The sequence below is a fragment of the Candoia aspera genome, chromosome 4, assembly GCF_035149785.1.
Source record: "Candoia aspera isolate rCanAsp1 chromosome 4, rCanAsp1.hap2, whole genome shotgun sequence".
NCBI lineage: Eukaryota > Metazoa > Chordata > Lepidosauria > Squamata > Boidae > Candoia > Candoia aspera.
This window is the reverse complement of record NC_086156.1, coordinates 96,477,337-96,496,352: the sequence shown is the minus strand read 5'-3', so window position 1 is coordinate 96,496,352 and position 19,016 is coordinate 96,477,337. Positions and strand designations below refer to the sequence as shown.

Sequence of the window (19,016 nt, the reverse complement as noted above, 5' to 3'; positions counted from 1 at the left end):
AGAAATATATAGAATAGCAGTAGGAAGGAAGTAATTAAGTGGGTGTTGCTTTAAGGGGGAGGGATCATGATTTAGAAATTTACGTATATATAATATACTTTTTACGTAAAGGGAAAGAGCAATTGTATTAGTGATTTGCAGGTGTTAATGAAAGGATTTATAGAAATAATGTGATTTTGGTCTGACAGAGTAAGGGCTTGATTATGGAAATTGTTGTGTATTCTTCCTCTTGAAAGTTGGAAGTCATCTTTCTATGTAATCTTAAAATTCTTTTTTTTGTTTGTGTGTTTCACACCTCTTTAGTTTTTCTTCTTTTTTTGTAGTTTTTTTTTTTTGTTGTATTGTAGTTTTTTTATCTTTGCTGCAAACCTAATAATATTATATACAATAAGAAGTTGGGTCAGTCTGTGGTTGTCATGGTGGCCATAGAAGCCTGCACCAGTCCAGACCACGTACCAAGGGAAGGTATGTAGAAGCCTTCAAACATTACCACCAGCACCCAGCAATTATGTTGGGTAGTATGGTAATGATATAGAAGGATGTATTTTTTTTGATTGATTGATTGATTGATTTTACCTTTCTATGCATATAAAACACAAGAAACACTTCCATATACACTAAACCATTTTAAACCTAGTAATACACAAAGTAGCATTGTGTCTTTAACATTAAACATTGTACTTAATTCAAATTTCTAATCTAATAGTCTTTTTAGTGGACTGTTCTTAACTAGGAGTCATCCATAAACTGGATGTTCTTAAATTGGGGACTTGTTGTATTAAATAATGTTTGAGATTAATGGCAGAAATGACAACCCAATAATCATTAACTATTCAATAGTGAGAATTAATAGTTTATAGGCTAACACAAATGTCAAGCAGTCAGGTTGTCACTAAGACAAGGACAAACATGATGAGATTGTCTATTTTGATTATCTTCTAGGCATGTTAGCTGTACTTGATAGCTGATAGTTATAGAATTAGTAGAAATGATAGTTTAGAATTTAAATCCAGATCTTAAACTTTTTGCACTCCTTTGAGGGCCTGTATCACTAAACCTCATGAGGTCTATTGATGACAGAAACTTCTTCACATTCTTTGGATTCTTGCTCTCCTGTTCAAATAAGCCCACCAAACTCAGGTATCTTTTCCACCCATTATCTGACTCCTGAAAATATCAGACAGCATTTATCCACTAGCCTACTTCATGGTGTACTTGCTCAGGTTTCTATATCACCAACTGGTTTCTGACCAACTCCAGAAGGGTGGTCCATGATCCGATACTAATAAGGTAGTCACCGAGATTCCTTCTCATCAGCAAGTAAGTAATAACAGAACAAAAGGTGAATGTGCTTCAGAAAAGATGCTGAAAAAGCGGATAAAGTCTCAAGGCCTGATAAGGAAAAGTAGGGATACATCTTTCCCTTTAGTTAAATCCTGATTTTGCTTTTCAAATAAAAATAACTGCAGAATATTTGGAAAATGCAGAAAAATTAGATCAATCAGGATCTGAGCAGGACATTGTCATGAATATTCTACATCGCAGAGAAATGCAAAAATATAAATAGAAAAACTTTTGAAAGAGGATGAAAGAGACTGATTATTAATCAGTCCTTTCTTCTAATTAGTTGTTCCCTGTTGTTCAGTTCTGGCCGAAACACAATGATGTAACATTTGGGGAAAAAGATGCAACCCAGAAGCCCAGCACCTGAGGCTAAGATGGAGAAGATCTCCACAGCCACCATGTATTTCCCCTTGGAGCTCAGGTATGCTGGGACAAAGGATGACCAAACACTGCAAAAGACCAACATGCTGAAGGTGATGAACTTGGCTTCATTGAAGCTGTCAGGTAATTTCCTGGCAAGAAAAGCTGTGGTGAAGCTGATAAGAGCTAGGAGACCCATATAGCCAAGGACACAATAAAACATGGTCACAGAGCCTTCATTGCATTGCAGGATAATTTCTTCAGCCACTGAGGTCATATCAACATCTGGGAATGGGGGAGCCATTGTCAGCCACAGAGTACAAATGCCTGCTTGGATGAGGGAGCAGGAAACAATAATGCAATTAGTTAATTTTTTCCCCACCCACTTCCTCATTCTGGATCCTGGTTTGGTGGCCATGAAAGCCACAACCACGGTGATGGTTTTTGCAAAGACTGAAGAAACAGCCACTGAGAAGACCATGCAAAAAGTTGTTTGTTGGAGGAGACAAGTCAATTTTCCTGGCTGGCCAATGAATAGCAGTGCCAAAAGGAAGCAGAGCAGGAGGGAGATGAGTAGAGTGTAGGTCAGGTCCCGGTTGTTGGCTACGACAATGGGAGTGTTGTGGTGCTTCAGAAATGCTCCAAGCACAAGAACTGTAGTCAGAGAAAAAGAATGTGCAAGGCAGGCTAAACTGATCCCTAAAGGTTCTTCATAAGACAAGAAACTAATACTTTTGGGAATACAAACATTGCGTTTCTTGTTTGGATAGTATTTGTCTTTGCATCTAGAACATTCATTTCTGCCTGAAAAAGAAGAAAGGAGGTGATGTTATTCTCATACATATTCTCACATATATTCTGTGCAGCATGGTGTAATCATAATATTGTAATGATAAAGCTAATGTATGAGTATAAATATTTAACCTTATAAACTTTGTTAATCTTTATAAAATATGATTACCAAGATTCCTGCTAAATCTAATTGGCACGCAACTTTTATTTATTTTGTTTAATAGTATTTGGTATTTTCATTAACATTTTTTATCTACCTAAGTAAAAATGAATGGCTAGAGAGACCTGAGAACTTTAAAAAAACAGAAGGAGATGAGTGGATCAATGCAAGGACATGATGGAATGAACAATACTTTGCAAAGAAAGAAATGATACAGTGAATGGTGTTAGTGTAAACTAGTTTTAGTTACATTTCTTTTTCTTATGTCATGCCTTTAATTTCTTTTGGATACCATTTCTTATTCAATCAATAATATTTATTTGTTCAAGGACCAGCAAAATTTAAAAGGAGAAAAACAAAGTAAAACAAAGAAATACAATAATATGCTACCAACTAATAAAATATATCACATAATAATATAGCATTCACTCTGCTATTACTCTATTAATACATTTGTTACCTAGGTAGTGTGAGCCTAAAACATTAGTAAGTATAAAATAAAAATAAAAGTATATATCCCCTAACAATTTATTAATTAAGATATTTCAATTTAAATATAATTTTTAAAACAAGGGAATTACTTCTTTAGCTGGTTTTGTCTTATTTTCATTGTGGCAACACAAAATTTGGCTACTGAACACGTAATGTATGGTTTTAGATCCTGAAGAAGATGGTTCATATAAAAACTATCTGGATTCCCAGGGAATTTATCTACTAGGGGCAAAATGTAGATTGACCTAATGTCCCTATAAAATTTACAGTGAAACAGTACATGTGAGATGGTTTCAACCTCCTCTTCACCACATGGGCAGATACGCTCAGCTGTAGGGATTTTATTATACTTGCCTTGAAGTAGTGTAGATGGAAGAATATTGAATCTAGCTTTGAAGAATGCAATTCTCAGCTTAGGGAAAGTTAGATTTAGCAAATAACTTGCTGGCTCCCATATGCCCCTGTTTATTCAAGTTCCATCATTTTGGGGCAGCCTGTTAACTTCAGTCTGGAACTCCATGTCCCTTATTCTTTGAATGACTAGTTGTTTAGCTTGGTCATAACCTAAGAAGTGTGGAGAGAGCCCATATGAAGCCAGCTTATATTTTACCGCCTGCTTCCAGGGTGAAGAGAAGTTATCTGTCAGAACTAGAGGGCTTAAACCAACTGGGAAGAATTGCAGTTTTAGCCATTAATTTATCTTCAGCTTCCAGGCTGTAACCTGAATTGATGGCATTCCTGTCTTGAGACTTAACTGGGCATTTGATGTGCCATTGGATGCGGCTAGAATTGATCGCAGGAATTTTGTTTGGACTGTTTCCTGCTGCACCTTCTTCACATAAATTCCTATTTGTGCCCCATAGAGAATTTGAGCCAATGTTTTGGCCTCAAAAAGTTTTAAAGCTGCAGGTACTAATTGTCCTCTATGGCATTCATTGACCTAAGGGCTGATTGCACTACATAATTCTGGTTTGCATTCCAGGTACCTTTTGAGTGGAAGACCACCCCAAGGCATTTAAGTGCATTAACCTGCTCTAATTTATGCCCTTCTACTCTCCAGAAATGCTGCCTACCTCTCTTAGCAAAAACCAAATTTTTTGATTTATCAAAGTTGAGAACCAAATGGTTTCTTCTGCAGAACCTTAGTGTTGCTGCAATTGCTCTTTTCAGTCCAACAGGGGTTTGTGAAATTATAGCAGCATCATCACCGTATGGGAGAATTGGAATTTTGTGCTGTGCTAGATTGGGTGAGTGAATATCCATGTTATATAAGAGGTCCATGAATGAATTAATATAGAGATTAAAAAGGGAGGGGGCAAGAATACATCCTTGTTGTACTCCTTTCTGAATGTTTACTATGCCAGAGAGGGTCCCGCGGGGGTTACACCTCACTCTTAAGGTGGAATTGGAATATAATTTCTGTATGAGATGGAGGAGGTGCCTATCTATAGTTGTATTTTTTAATTTTTCCCAAAGAACATTTCTGGATATTGAGTCAAAGGCTTGTTTGAAGTCAAGGAGGCTACAAAGAGGGATGATTTCTTTTTGTACGTACAGTATATTGTTGTACAAGATGATGCAGCACCAATATGTGATCTACTGTTGATCTCCCTTCTCTGAAACCTGCCTGTTCATCTTGAATTATGCCCTCTGTCACAATCCTTAAACTCTGTAGTTTAAGATTTAAATGTTTGGCATATAACTTGCTGACAACACTCAAAAGGCTGATGGGCCTGTAGTTACATGGCTCATTCTTGTTACACTTTTTATAAATTGGGACAATTATTGCCATCCCCCAGTCTCTTGGGATGTGGCCAGTCTGGTCTATAAATATGAACAGAGATGCTAACAGAGGTGCAACTAGAGTTCTTTTTAATCATTTCAGGCACAACACAATCAGCATCTGGAGCCTTGTTGACCTGAAGAGATATGATCAATCAGGATGCTTTTTGGACCAAAACTGGTGGCCAATTATGAGCTTGCTCCAGATTGATCTGACTCCCATTCTTAGTGCTGACGGGGTCTACATATAACCCTCTAAAATATTCCTCCCAAGCTTGAGTTGGTACCTGATTAAGTGGAGGGAGGTGGTGGTCAGCAATTTTCCCAACCCTCTGGTAAAATACCAGAAAAGGGATGAGTCTCTCATCCTGACTGATTGGATACGTTTCTGCCAGGACTCCTTCCATGCTGATTTTTTTCTTTTCTTGTAAAAGGGACATATAGTGAATCTTTTTTAAAGAGATGTATTTGGTCCTTTGCAGGGAGGTTTTTACTATTTCCATATGACCTGTTGTATGCCCTTTTCATCTGTGCGCACTCCTGATCAAATCAATTTTTATTTTTTATACCCCAGTTTCTGAGATGTTGTTGTGTTCCTTTGTTAAAAACTGATTTGAGATTAGCAATTAACATTTCTTACCATTCTAAATATGGTCTTTGGGATTTATTGTCTAACAGGTGTACATGAATTTCTATAGTTTCTGGGGGTACCATCCAATTAGCAACTGCCATTGCATTATTATAATTCCATTTAATTTGCACCTCAGTATTATCATTTTCAAGCATTGCAGGATAGATTATTTCAGCTCTAACATGTTTCCAAAGATGTGACACAGTTAATGTTAAGGGATTGGGATCATTTTCTAGTCGTGAGTCTACCTCCAGCCACTGTAGGGCTTTTAGAAGATCACACCACACAATCCAGTAATCAACTATGGTTCTCCTTCCTACCCCCCAGTAAGTATATTCTGCCAGATGGTCCCCTTGTACAGAACCATTAAGTATATACAGCTCTAGACAAGTGGTCATCTGTCTAGCACATAGACCTGCCCAGTTAGATTTTGAATCCTTAGATTCTTTTGTATACAAGGGTTCCTCTAAGATATTCTCATCATAAAAAAAATCTTGAATTGGTGAAATAATGCATGTTCATTTGGTCCCATCCTTGCATTCAAGTCCCCACCAATTATTATTGATGCTGCAGGATATTTATCTAAACAGGTAAGGATAAAATTGTCTATATTTTCCCAGGTGGTATTGATCTGAGCATATGTTTTAAAAGGGGAAATATAAACATTAAAAAGCAAAATTTCAGCTTGGTTGGATGAAAGCATAGATGCCACTACCCATGGCTTCAGTGAAGGCAATGAAACACATTTGAATTGCAGAGCTATACTAACTAAAGTCACAATACCACCCTTAGGTCTCCCTCCTGCCTTGCTTGGGGTAGCCAGAACTGAATTAACCCAGTAGCCATCTAACTCCATCTCTGATGTAGCCCAAGTTTCCTGGAGAAAAAGAATATCAAATCATGACAAATAATAAAAAAAAGGTTGGTCTTTTGATGGTGCTGACCAGCCTGTAATGTTCCAAGTTAGAAGGGAGATTACACCATCACTCAAGAACTGTCATGTGGCTTGATTTTGACAAGCCAATGATGTAAAATCATTATGTTAGGCTGAAGAACCAGTAGTGGGCAACCGGGTCTAACCAAGGGTTGGCTTATCTCACACAGATTCTGTATCTGCTCCTGGGAATCTTGCTCTGAAAAACAAAGTTAGCACCATCCAGTGGAACTTGCCTTACAGGGACTTCATTCAGTAGCACTGAGTGCAGGATTGATGATTCTTGCTGTACTCTGCTCTGCACGATTGAATCGGCAAGAGATTTCCCTCCTGCCTTCTGCTGAGTAATTATAGACCCAATTGGATATCTCAGTGTGGTAGAAAACTCCTCCTTGGCTATAAGGATGGCCCAGGTCAGCCCTCCAGGATCCCCTACTGGCTTATAGGGATCTGGGGAGCTATTCTTTGGAGGACAATATCCAGCCATTTCATTTTCCTCTGAGGGGAGACACTTAGTATCAACAATTGGAGAGACAAGGTTACAAGTTGGCCATTGTAACCAACAGAGTTTTCTTCAGATTTTCTAACTTATGTAGTATGTTATCTTGTTCGTTCCTTAGTAAAGAGCCCAAAGCACTAATGAGGCCAGCTTCAGCTGGGTCTGGAGAGTCTTTATCTAGCAAAGCTAGCTGACTCCCACAACCTTGCTTTCTCAAATCCGGGGGCGGCACAGTAGCAGCCTTGGAGGCATCTGGATCTGACTTAAAGTAGTTGCTTGATGTAGGTGACATAGAATCAAATAAAGGTTTAATCCTTTCATCACAAAAAAAATCTGACGGGAAGATTTGAAATGAAGCTAACTATGCTCTCATCTTAAATAACATCAGTGGGATGGTGGGTTGTTTCAAAGACAGAAGGGTCCACTTTCAATTTGAGACACTGGGAACCATTCGACTGCACATTTATCCATTTGGCTGTGCTGAGAGTGAAGGACTTGTCCTAGAGAAGTTACTATTGCTCTCCCAGAATTCCAGTGTCCGATATTAAAACTGTTCAGAAAAAAGAGAACAATTTGTCGTGTCTGCAATAAGCAATTTGAATTAGAAGAAAGTACTTATTTGGCATGCAGATGATACCACTTTGATGGCTGAAAGTGAAGAGGAACTGAGGAGCCTTATGATGAAGGTGAAAGAAGAAAGTGCAAAAGCTGGTTTGCAGCTAAACCTCAAAAAAACCAAGATTATGGCAACCAGCTTGATTGATAACTGGCAAATAGAGGGAGAAAATGTAGAAGCAGTGAAAGACTTTGTATTCCTAGGTGCAAATATTACTGCAGATGCTGACTGCAGTCAGGAAATCAGAAGACGCTTAATCCTTGGAAGAAGAGCAATGACAAATCTCGATAAAATAGTTAAGAGCAGAGACATCACACTGACAACAAAGGCCCGCATAGTTAAAGCAATGGTGTTCCCTGTAGTAACATATGGCTGTGAGAGCTGGACCATAAGGAAGGCTGAGCGAAGGAAGATCGATGCTTTTGAACTGTGGTGTTGGAGGAAAATTCTGAGAGTGCCTTGGACTGCAAGAAGATCCAACCAGTCCATCCTCCAGGAAATAAAGCCAGACTGCTCACTTGAGGGAATGATATTAAAGGCCAAACTGAAATACTTTGGCCACATAATGAGAAGACAGGACACCCTGGAGAAGATGCTGATGCTAGGGAGAGTGGAAGGCAAAAGGAAGAGGGGCCGACCAAGGGCAAGATGGATGGATGATATTCTAGAGGTGACGGACTCGTCCCTGGGGGAGCTGGGGGTGTTGATGACCGACAGGAAGCTCTGGCGTGGGCTGGTCCATGAAGTCACGAAGAGTCGGAAGCGACTAAATGAATAAACAACAACAAACTTATTTGGCATCCAAGGGAGCTTTAATATATGTGAAGCCCATCCCCTTTGCCTTGTCAAGAGTTACAGGGTTGTTAGTTCAAACACTTGGGTGCTGGGGCAGTTCATCAGATTGTTTTACTTTTCCTTTAATTGCTTGTTCTTTAGCAACACATAAGCCTGGGATAAGAGGATTAGTGGAAGACGTTGCATAAGCTTTAGTAGGTGTAAAGCCTTGTTTCAAACACAAGCCTCTACATCACTTTTCAGCACGTCCAGTTCGTATTTTATGGCTGACAATTGCTGAAATAGAGATAACAGTTTGTGCTGTGAGCAGGCATTGCTTTGCCATAAACTCCGTTGAGTTCTCTCGTGGGAGCCTCTCCCTGTTCTGATTTTGCTTTTTGCTTTAAAACTTATTTTGAATTCCTCTAAGGCTGGTAGATGGACTGAAGTGCGAAGGTGTGAAGATGACACATAATGAGAGTCCATGAGGGCATCCAGACTCCCATTTAGTTCTTCCCGGACAGATAATGAGACCTCTGACAATGCTTGGTTTTCCAATTCTGTTTCAAGGTCCCTTTCTAGTGCATCAGATTTGTTGAAAATAAAAGGAGAAATATTTTTACTTACGGATCCTTTTCACGCAAAGTGTTTCTCTATTTTTGCTGGTTTAGCTGACTTCCGTAAGGGGCTGGTGCCATGCTGTTTCTTTCTTTTTCCCATGTCATTCAAATCCACACAGAATCCTTTATGTGTGTTTTTTCCTTCATGTTCATCTCACCCAAAACAGTATAAATTGAATTCAAGAAAAAAATCCAATAAAATTTGCTAAAAATCTACTAATATAATTAAACGTGCAGGAGCTACAAAAATGTACAGTATGTCATAGCTTTAATTTCTTTTTGATACCATTTCTAATTCTTTATCTGTGCTCTGCATTATGATGCTTAACCTAAAAGGAAATAGCATGATGGGTATGGGATGTATTTACAGTACGTCTCAATAGCCTTAATAGATTTTAAAATAATATTGTTTTGTCTTAGATCAATTCATGATTTTGAGTCGTATATGAATTAGTTTTTATTTTCTCTCCTGGGCTAGCATCAGTTTAAAAATGCCATGTCTTATTCTTTCACTCTTCCTACAGAGATCTGCATTGTTCTCATTTATCTGGGAGAAGTGGTTGCTGTTTGGTTATGCTGAGTTTCAGATTTTAAACTTATACATAAACATTATACCTTGATGCATTGATCTGAGTTTAGATTTCCATATAATTATTATACTTCATAGCACATGTCATCTATGGAAAATTCCATATGTAAATCTATTTGTCAACCCAGCAGGAAACTCTTTTAATTTTTTCCTTTTATTTCTTTCCATCCCAATGGACTGTGGTTGGGAGAAAAAAAAATCAAATAAAGGGGCTCAGGATTCTTTGTGTTTGAAGAAAAGGAAGATGGGATTTAAAAAGGGACTGGATCAGGCTGGGGCCGCAGAGAAAACAGTTCCCCCCAGTTCATCCAGTGCATCCCTACAGGGGATGCAGTGGGGCAGGAAGTCAGAATGTGGGTGACTCCTCCATTCCATGCCCCTCCCTTCCTGTGACCTGGAACTATTCTTCAAGGTTTGGAAAGAATTCTGGAAGCCACACTCTGCATGCTTTCCCTAGTTTGTTTTACAGTTTAGTCGACCTGAAAGTTATGAAAGCAAAATGAATAATGTTCTGCTGTACTTCCTCTTGAAATTTGTTACACTCCGGATCTATTGAACCTCAGTTATTTTTATTCTATTAATTGGGTATGACTGGAATTGTAGTCCAAGAGATCAGGACAGTAACATAACATAACATAACATAACATAAAACATAACATAACACAAACGTAACATATTTCATTATGGTCTTAGACCAGTACAAAGATAGTGTTCTGTAAAATATATTCAGCCTTTCTTAAAATGATAACCCCGTAGGATAATATAAAGGTAAAGGTAAAGGTTTCCCTTGACATTAAGTCCAGTCGTGCCCGACTCTAGGGGGCGGTGCTCATCTCTGTTTCAAAGCCGAAGAGCCGGCATTTGTCCGTAGACACTTCCATGGTCATGTGGCCGGCATGACTACACAGAACGCCATTACCTGCCCGCTGAAGCGGTACCTATTAATCTACTCACATTGGCATGTTTTCGAAATGCTAGGTTGGCAGGAGCTGGGACTAGCAACGGGTGCTCACCCCGTCAAGCAGATTCGAACCGCTGACCTTCCGATCGGCAAGCTCAGCAGCTCAGCGGTTTAACCCACAGCGCCATATTCAGCCTTTCTTAAAATGATAACCCCATAGGATAATATAGGAGGATAAAAATTAAAATAAAATTAAAATACAGTTATAGACTATCTAACTAAACTTTATAAGTCTCTAAGATACAGCCTACACTAAATAAGAATATAGACATTAAGAGTATATTAAGAATATATTAGGTATATAATGTAAAATATGAGTATCTAAAATTACCACTATGTTTTATATATAAAAAGAAAATTTAAATGATTTACTATTACATGCAATACATTACAGAAATTATCCCATCAGGTCTTATGGATCGTCATTGCTGCAGCATAGAACCTTGCTACCTGTGCTCTGATGATAGAGTTTTCATCTATAAGCAGCAACTGAATGTAGTCAGTATCTGTGTGACCTGGGTATTTTCTAATCAGGGGTATGATGGATTTGATACAAATGTCTTTATAAAAAAAGGAATGCAGAAGAACATGGTCTACAGTAGGCCCTCCATCCTCATGTTTTACACCTCTGGAAAGGGTACAAGCCAAATTCATTAGAGCAGCACTCCAGATGCCTCGATGTGTTTCAAATGCACACCTACAGCTTGAAACAGGCATGATGAGGATTGAATCAAGAGTGTGTTTAGCCTCTCTAAACCTTTGGTTAAAGCTCAAGTTCTATCCCAAGGGCCTTGCACCTCTGATCTTCCAGGACAACTTTCAGTCCACATGGATCAAGGCCATTGACTCAAATCTTTTAAAACTAGAGTCTAAAGTCCTTGAGATGGACTTCAACCAAGCCAAACAAGAGGATAAAGGACATAGAGAGGCAAGCAGCTATACGGAAGGCTCTATTCTTCCTGTCTCCAGCGCACAACAAATATATTGCTTCTGCAACTAGTTATCTCACACTGCTTGAAATACCCAGCCATTGGAGAGCCTTTTCTTTAGCTTGTTGTCATGTTCTCCCTTCTGCAGTATTGGAGGGTAAATATGAAAAAAATACCACTGGCCGCAAGGCTTTGTCCTTATGACTCTGGAGAGGTGGATCAGGACAGTAGAAGATGGGAAAAAATGTAATCTAAATAGTGTTCAATGATAGATTCACAACTGCAGTGATGCTTCATAACTGGCTGGGTGATAGCTCTTAGGGTATAAATGAAGATCTGGTAACCTAATTAAGTCGTCGTCATCATCATCATCATCATCATCATCATCATCATCAATGATAATTAATGATCAGGATATGCTTGAATATTCCAGAGAGCAGAAATTATTAATCCCCAGGTTTAGAAAACATCTTCTCCATATTCTAGAGCCCAGGCCAGGTGGAATTTAATCAAAACGCATGAATTGTTGTATGGGTTTCTTTAGAAAAAAACAGGAGTAGATGAACCTCTCTTACCATTCTTGGCTGAAATCCTCCCTTCTGGGCATGGGATGCAGTCATAACAGCAAAATGGCTCTCCTTCCTTCACTTGTTTGCTGAAACCAGGATAACAGCTCTCACTGCAGACAGAAGCAGGTATCGCCTGGAAGTGGAAGAGGACCAAGATACACTGGAGTAGGGATCCGGAAGCTTTTTAGTCCAGTGTCCACATTATAAGTGATGAGAGTATGTCATGGGCATCTTCCCAGTTTAGGGATAGGAATAATAGTTTGGAAAACATTTTTGGCTTATAAATGCAGCCATATAAAGCTCAGTTAAATATAATAGTTTTTAGATTAAACAAGCGCAATCATGAATTCTGAAAAGAGAGAAAAAAACCTGGACTGCTAAGTGGGCCCATAGTGGGCTGGGAATGAGACAAATTGTATCATGAGGACAAAATGTCCCATTACTTTCACCTAAAAATCCCTTAATGGGTGATCGTTACGTCACAGATAATCATATCATAAACAGATATGATGATGAACTCTAGAAGTTGCTTATGCGGAAATAACTTTATCTAAGAATTTACTGTTGTTTGGTATATGTACTTAGATATAAAATTAGAGAAACTACGTTAATTCAGAACCAGGGACAATAACTCGATCCTACCTGGTTAAACCAGCTGTGCCATGTAATGATGTCATTATTGATGGTTAATATTCTATCTGGAGGAGCTGAATGATCCACATTTCCAACTTTCACATGAAGAAAAGATTTGTTTGGAAAAGTAATCAAGTTGATAATATCAAATCCAGCTGCTATAATCCCATTCTGATCAAAGGATATCTGTTCCCCTGCACCGTTGTTAAAAGCAACACTTCTCAGAAAATAATGGAGCTAAATTGAACAGAAAATTGCAAGGGTTTGGAAAGACGAAATTGCCAGGCTCCATGCTGATAATTTTCAGAAGAGAGAATCAGATATTTAGGTGCCTTCTCGGCACTTTTTTCTCCTCGTATTGCGATTAAAGAGAAGATGGAGTCGAGGATATGAATTAAAAGGATCAATAGGAGATCCCAGATTATTTTTGGCCAAAAAGGAGATAGAACAAAGGGGTTTGATTAATGCTCCCCTAACTTTCCCCCAATATCTTGCTTAATAGAAAAACAGTTTACCAAACCTGAGATATTCTGACTTCTAGACAATCATAAAGACGCAGCAAAACGTAAGTATTTCCATGTGAGATTCATGGGGGATGGAAAATAAGCTTTCTAAAGTTATAATTGTGAGTTAACTAAGATAGGAAGAGACCCAACAGAAATCAGTGGACAGTAGTCATATAGTAATAAATAATTAACATAAAGATAATCAATAATTAAATGAGCACAGCATTTTGATTGAAGCATGATATTTTTTTCAATTCTAGGACATGGGAAGTCAGTCAAAATACAGATTCAGGGTTCCTATCAAGCTTACACTCAAAGTATTTTGCCTGACAAGGATATTACCTGCCAGAAGTCTTGACTATGAATCTTCCTTCCTACTCTATCCATCACTGATCTCTCAGTATTTCTAGAGGAGGAGAGAACATGTAAAGCATGAGCTATGGCATAAACAGCATTGTAGATGCTGTAGCTGTGACCAGTCATGTCCATTTCAAAAAAGAGCCCAGGAAGATCCCCCAAATCCTCTTTTCCATTGCAAAGGGTCTCATCCACATCACTCATAATTGTATCTGGGAATACACAGTCAAAAGCCTCTTGCCAAAACTGTCTGATAAAGCCATCCTCCTTTGTGAAGAAGGGGTTTAGTTTCTCAGCAAATGAGCTGAACTCTGGTAGAGCAGTGGAGTGCACTCTGAGGAAGAGGGCACCATCGATTATTTTGATATCCCAAGCACGTTGATAAGGGATTACATTGAACTCCATCTGTGCTGTCATTATCCACACAATACCTTTTGGTTTACTTTTCACTTCTTCTATATTTTGAATGTATTGCAGCCATAACAAATAGCCCATGGCAGAGGATCCTCCATTGAACACCACTACATTAGTGTTACCACCCATGACATCCTCATAGATTTTTGCCCCCTGCTGAAGCATGCCATCAAGTCTAGTGAATTCAGTAAATATGTGCAATCGTTGAATGAAAGAAACACAAACCCCATTTTTGGAAAAAAGAGGAATTACTGTTTGTACAAATTTTTCTCCCTGGTCATTGTCCATGATAAGGATCCCAATCCAAGTCCAATTAAAATGCAGGAGCAGCGAGACAATCCCTGCATGCTGAAGGGCTTCTGGGGGAACCATCTGGTAAAAGGAAGGGCCTGGAGTTTTATCATTCATTATTGGAGCAGAGACACAAATGAGCTGGAGAGAAACAGGAAGAGAACGTAAGAGCAGCATCTTGGTAACACTTTCAAATATTCATAGTAATCAACATATATTTCATTAATTTCTTTGTATGTTGTAGAATTGTAGATTGCTGTGCTGTCTTTTCCTCTCCCTACTTTTTCCTGCCTTAAATGAGTCATAGAAGGGATGTACCAAAAATGTAATATATAATTAAAATTTATGGATATACAAAGTATAAATATTTTTCCCAAACAATGGTTTTCAACTATAGTAAGAGCAAAAAAGTAGTAAAATTCTTTCAATATAGAATTTCTGTATTGAAGCTTGATTCATGTAGATTAAAGGAAACAAGATATCAGTTTGAATTTCTCTTGGAATTTATCACTGTAGTGGATTGAAAATGGTACAAATGTCAGTGGACATTCACTTGCACATTGGTTGCTCTGGTATCAGCGAGTCTTAAGTTATTGCGTATTAAATTTCATACTGATTTCAGTTGGATTTTATTCCAACTCACTGGCTGAGTTTATACTACACACTTAAGAGTAAATTGAGGTTAACATATCCCAGTTTTAATGTTTATGAAGCATGCTACATCCAGAAAAATGAACCATATTATTACTTAATATGATGGCATGATATAGGATTTTTTTTCTGCTAAAAACAGGCTGTGTTTTGGAGAAGTAACAGAACTACAAACTTTACATACCCTTTTAGCCTCATCAAGTTTGTTCTTTAGAGCCAGCCACCTACTTTGGATTCACTCTATGAGGTTATCTGCAAAGAAGCAGCTGCTTACCGAAATTAAGAAATAAGTTTTAGTGGGGACATGGAGGACTGAACAGCCCTGCCTGCAAGCTCTGCGGGCAGAACTGACATCGTGGCAGTTTTTTTGGGCTCAGGCTGGTTTCTTCTGCAGTCAAGAAGCATTTTTCTGGATCAAGGAAAATGCTCAGAATCGACCTATTTGTCCTCCAGATGGCGAATTGCAGCCAGGAGATTGTAAACAGCATTTGAGATCGACCAGTAAGAGTTCGCTGGGAGGCTGGGACATCACCATTTCCAAGACATGCAACAGCCTTAAAGTGACATTAAGTCCAGCCACCCATTTCTAAAGCACTGAATATATATATATATATACACACACACACACAAACACACAGTATATATATATATACAGTATGTATGTATATATATTTAAGTGCAGTATTTGTACCCTTAGAAAGGCTTTCTACATTAAGGAGAAACAATCTCTCTTGGTGCTCATCATTATTTTTGTGACTAAATTTTAATTTTTTTTTCATGTTTTGGATTTTGCTTTCCATCCAATATTAAGGAAGGTTGAGAGTATATTATTGTCTCCCTGTCATCATTTTTGTGCTAATTTTGAAGATTTTAGCATTTTTCTACACGTTGAATCTGCCATTCTGAATTTTTTCTTTCTTGCTGCTACTTTCTCTGGGAACTGTCTGTTATCTTGCCTTCATTTTGTAAACTCAGTTTGGAAGCTTTCCATTACCCTTTACTTTTGCCAGTTAAATAACTAGGGGGTGCCATAATTTACTGCATGAGACATGGAGGATCTCAATCAGGCTCTCTCCTACTTCCATTGAGATATTAAGAAAGATATTAAGCAGATTTTTTTTGGATTCCTGTCCAGTTATTTTGCAAGACATTCAGAGCTTTGTGGAAAATATGTGGTCTAAAATGTGCCATCTGGTTGGGGATGTTGTGGACCAAACTGAATTTAACAGCAATGGAAATTTTTCTTCTAAGAGTGGGATTGGGGCTTCTGTTGAAATGCTGGATGAAAGTGACAATGCTGAATTGAAGAAGTTTAATGGGGAAATTGAGTCGCAAGACATGAGTGAATTTGATCTTCTGATGGAATGTTATGGAAACGAAGGGGTTATTATCTATGGGAAATTTTTTGTGGAGAAGTCTGTGTTTGTGAGGGGAGCAGTTGGGCTGTTTGTTTGTTTTTAGAAAATAGCTCTGTGTTTATTATGGGGATATGTAAATGCTTTAATCTATTTTGAAGTAGGTTAAGGGGCAAAAAATATTTATCTGGATGGTCTTCAGGTTTTGGAGGATTTTTTTTATTCTTAATGATTGGGATTAAGTTTATTAAGTTTTTTAAAAAAAATAATATTAATTCATGCTTGTATTATTAATTATAATGGCAGACAATTTATATGTTTTTTATTTTTGATCTTTATTATAGTAGACAGGAATGTATAGAATAGTAGTAGGAAGGGAATAATTAAGTAATTGTTATTTTGTGGGGGGAAGTTGATTAGGTGACTTATACTTTTTATTTTCTTTTAATATAAGGGGAGGGAGCAATGGTATTTAGTAATTTTTATAATGTGCTAAGGGGTTGATTTATAGAAAAGAATGATTTTGGTTTAATATAGAGAAAGGGATTGATTATGGAAAATTGTTGTATATCCCTGATGCATAAAGTCGGATGTCACTTCTTTTTGTTATCTATTTTTTTAAAAAATTGCTCTTGTGTTTTGACACTTTTTAAAGTTCTTTTTTGTAGTTTTTTCTTCTTCTGTATCTTTTATCTTTTTCTGAAGCTTAAAGAAATTCTTTAAATAGATTGTTGTTTAGAGCCAGCCAGCTACTTTTGATTCACTCTGTGAAGTTATCTGCAAGGAAACAACTATTTACCAAAATTAAGAAATAAAATTCACACATGCCCTCCCCCAACTTCCTCATTTAACTTGCAATAAATGAAAGAAGTAGGATTTATCAGCCCTATATATGGTAAATAAGAAATAAATCATGCAAAACTTAAAGAGCCAATAACAAAATTCTTATATACCTTTCATGATAATCTGCTAGGTTTAATGGCCTTAGTTTGATAAAAATAAATATCTGACTCTAGAAATTTCAGGGGAGTTATTTTTCATCTGTGCTACTTGACTATATTTAACACTGCAATATGCAATTGCATTGTGAAAGCAGGACACTAAAAGTAGCATGAAAATTACATAGAAATGATGGCTTACCTGTGGAATCTTATAGATATCCAAGATAGTTGCCACATGAAGGGAGATTTGGGCATCCAGTCCTCCAATAACAGCCATGACATTATTCTGGATGTTACATAGGTAGTTGGGGATCAACCTCTCCATGGATGATAGAAGTAGCATGGTGGCCTGATAAGTCTTTTGAGCGCTGTTATAGCTATCATAAATCTGGAAGCCCAAGGTGAGATTGGGTAAGATCTGTGGGTTTTCATTGATCTCCTTTACTGCAAATGCCAGAGCCAGGATGTGCTGGTAATTCTTAGGAACTCCACTATAAAGAGAGTTGCATTACACATCAGAAGGACATTCTCCCAGTTCTTATATTCTAATCAGTAGTTATACAAGTAGGTAAATTCAGCAGGCTAGTTTAGCAAGTTGTCCTCTATCTCTGCCATTATAAGCTATCTCCTTCTGTATGTAGAATTAATATGTAGATATCTACAGCTGTATCTGCTTCAATAATATACATTGTCAGAACACAGAGATTTTGGAAGGAAAAGTGTGCAAAGAATTTCAAACCCACAGCACGAAGAACGTCTGGAACCCACATCTATCATAAGTAGCTTTCAGAAAGAGGGGCAATCAGATATCTGACAAAGAGCCAGACTTATACACATGATTATATTGTGCACTGGCGTAGGAGATCTTGCCGTGGGTTTGATGGGCTCCTTTGATTAGATGTAAGGCAACAATAATATTTCTTATTGAGGAAGACCATGTAGTAAGAGGTACAAGAGCTTTAAATCAGCCTTCCCCAAGCAGTGTGATTCTCAGCTGTGTGTACTTCAGCACAGGGTATTTCCCAATCAGCATAGCAATAGCTGAGAATTGAAGGAATGGAAGCCCATGTATGGGGCGATGCTCTGATTTTGCTTTAAACGTTGAGCATCTCCACACAGATGGGTTTCCCCACTTTATATTTCACACATTACGTTCTCTGGTTGAGAAAAGAATGCTTTTCTTAGCATCTGCTTAAATTCACCCAGCCAATCATCTCTTATTCTTTGATGGAAATGACATGATGAATTATTTCAGCAATCAGAAATGTGTGAAAATGTAAACAAATAATAATTCCATTCCTTACACATGCCATCCCAGCAATATCATTGGGGGGTGGTCTTCAAAGGTGACTTCATCAGAGAGTGGACCAATTTGAGAAGAAATGCCTCCAACCATAAGGTCTCCTGGATGACGGTACTTGTGATATGGAGGATATGGATGAAGGATGCTGCACCTGTGAGTTTTGTACCCCACATAAGGAAGCAACACTAGCAGCCAGATGAGGAATGTTGCCATCCCCATTACAAGGACAGATTTCAAGGATGCTCTTTGAAATGGATGCTCTAGGCCAAGAATGCTCTAGGCCATGACCATTAACATTTCTCTGATTAACACCGTCTAACAGGAATCTAGGATTAGAGTTGTGGATCCTTACCTGTCATAATCCTGCCCTTTCTCCACAGCTCTAAGTCATATTGATATTTTGAGAGAAAGAGACAGAAGCAACATCCTATACTGTAGGTTTTTTTAAAATTTGCTTTTCTAATGGGTACTAGAGGGATTTTGAGAAGTGGTAGAATTAAAAATGTTACTCAG

At 38.0% G+C, this 19,016-nt stretch overlaps 1 protein-coding gene across 1 annotated transcript; it reads right to left on the bottom strand.

Moving 5' to 3' along the window:
• Positions 1 to 1,606: 1,606 nt before the first annotated feature.
• LOC134496763 (vomeronasal type-2 receptor 26-like) lies at positions 1,607 to 17,477 on the bottom strand. Its single transcript, XM_063302474.1, has 5 exons — positions 17,400 to 17,477; positions 13,534 to 14,394; positions 12,695 to 12,922; positions 12,059 to 12,185; positions 1,607 to 2,508 (listed from the first exon to the last, which is right to left on the bottom strand). The coding sequence occupies exons 1-5, from the start codon at positions 17,475 to 17,477 to the stop codon at positions 1,607 to 1,609; spliced, it is 2,196 nt and encodes a 731-aa protein (XP_063158544.1).
• Positions 17,478 to 19,016: the final 1,539 nt, after the last annotated feature.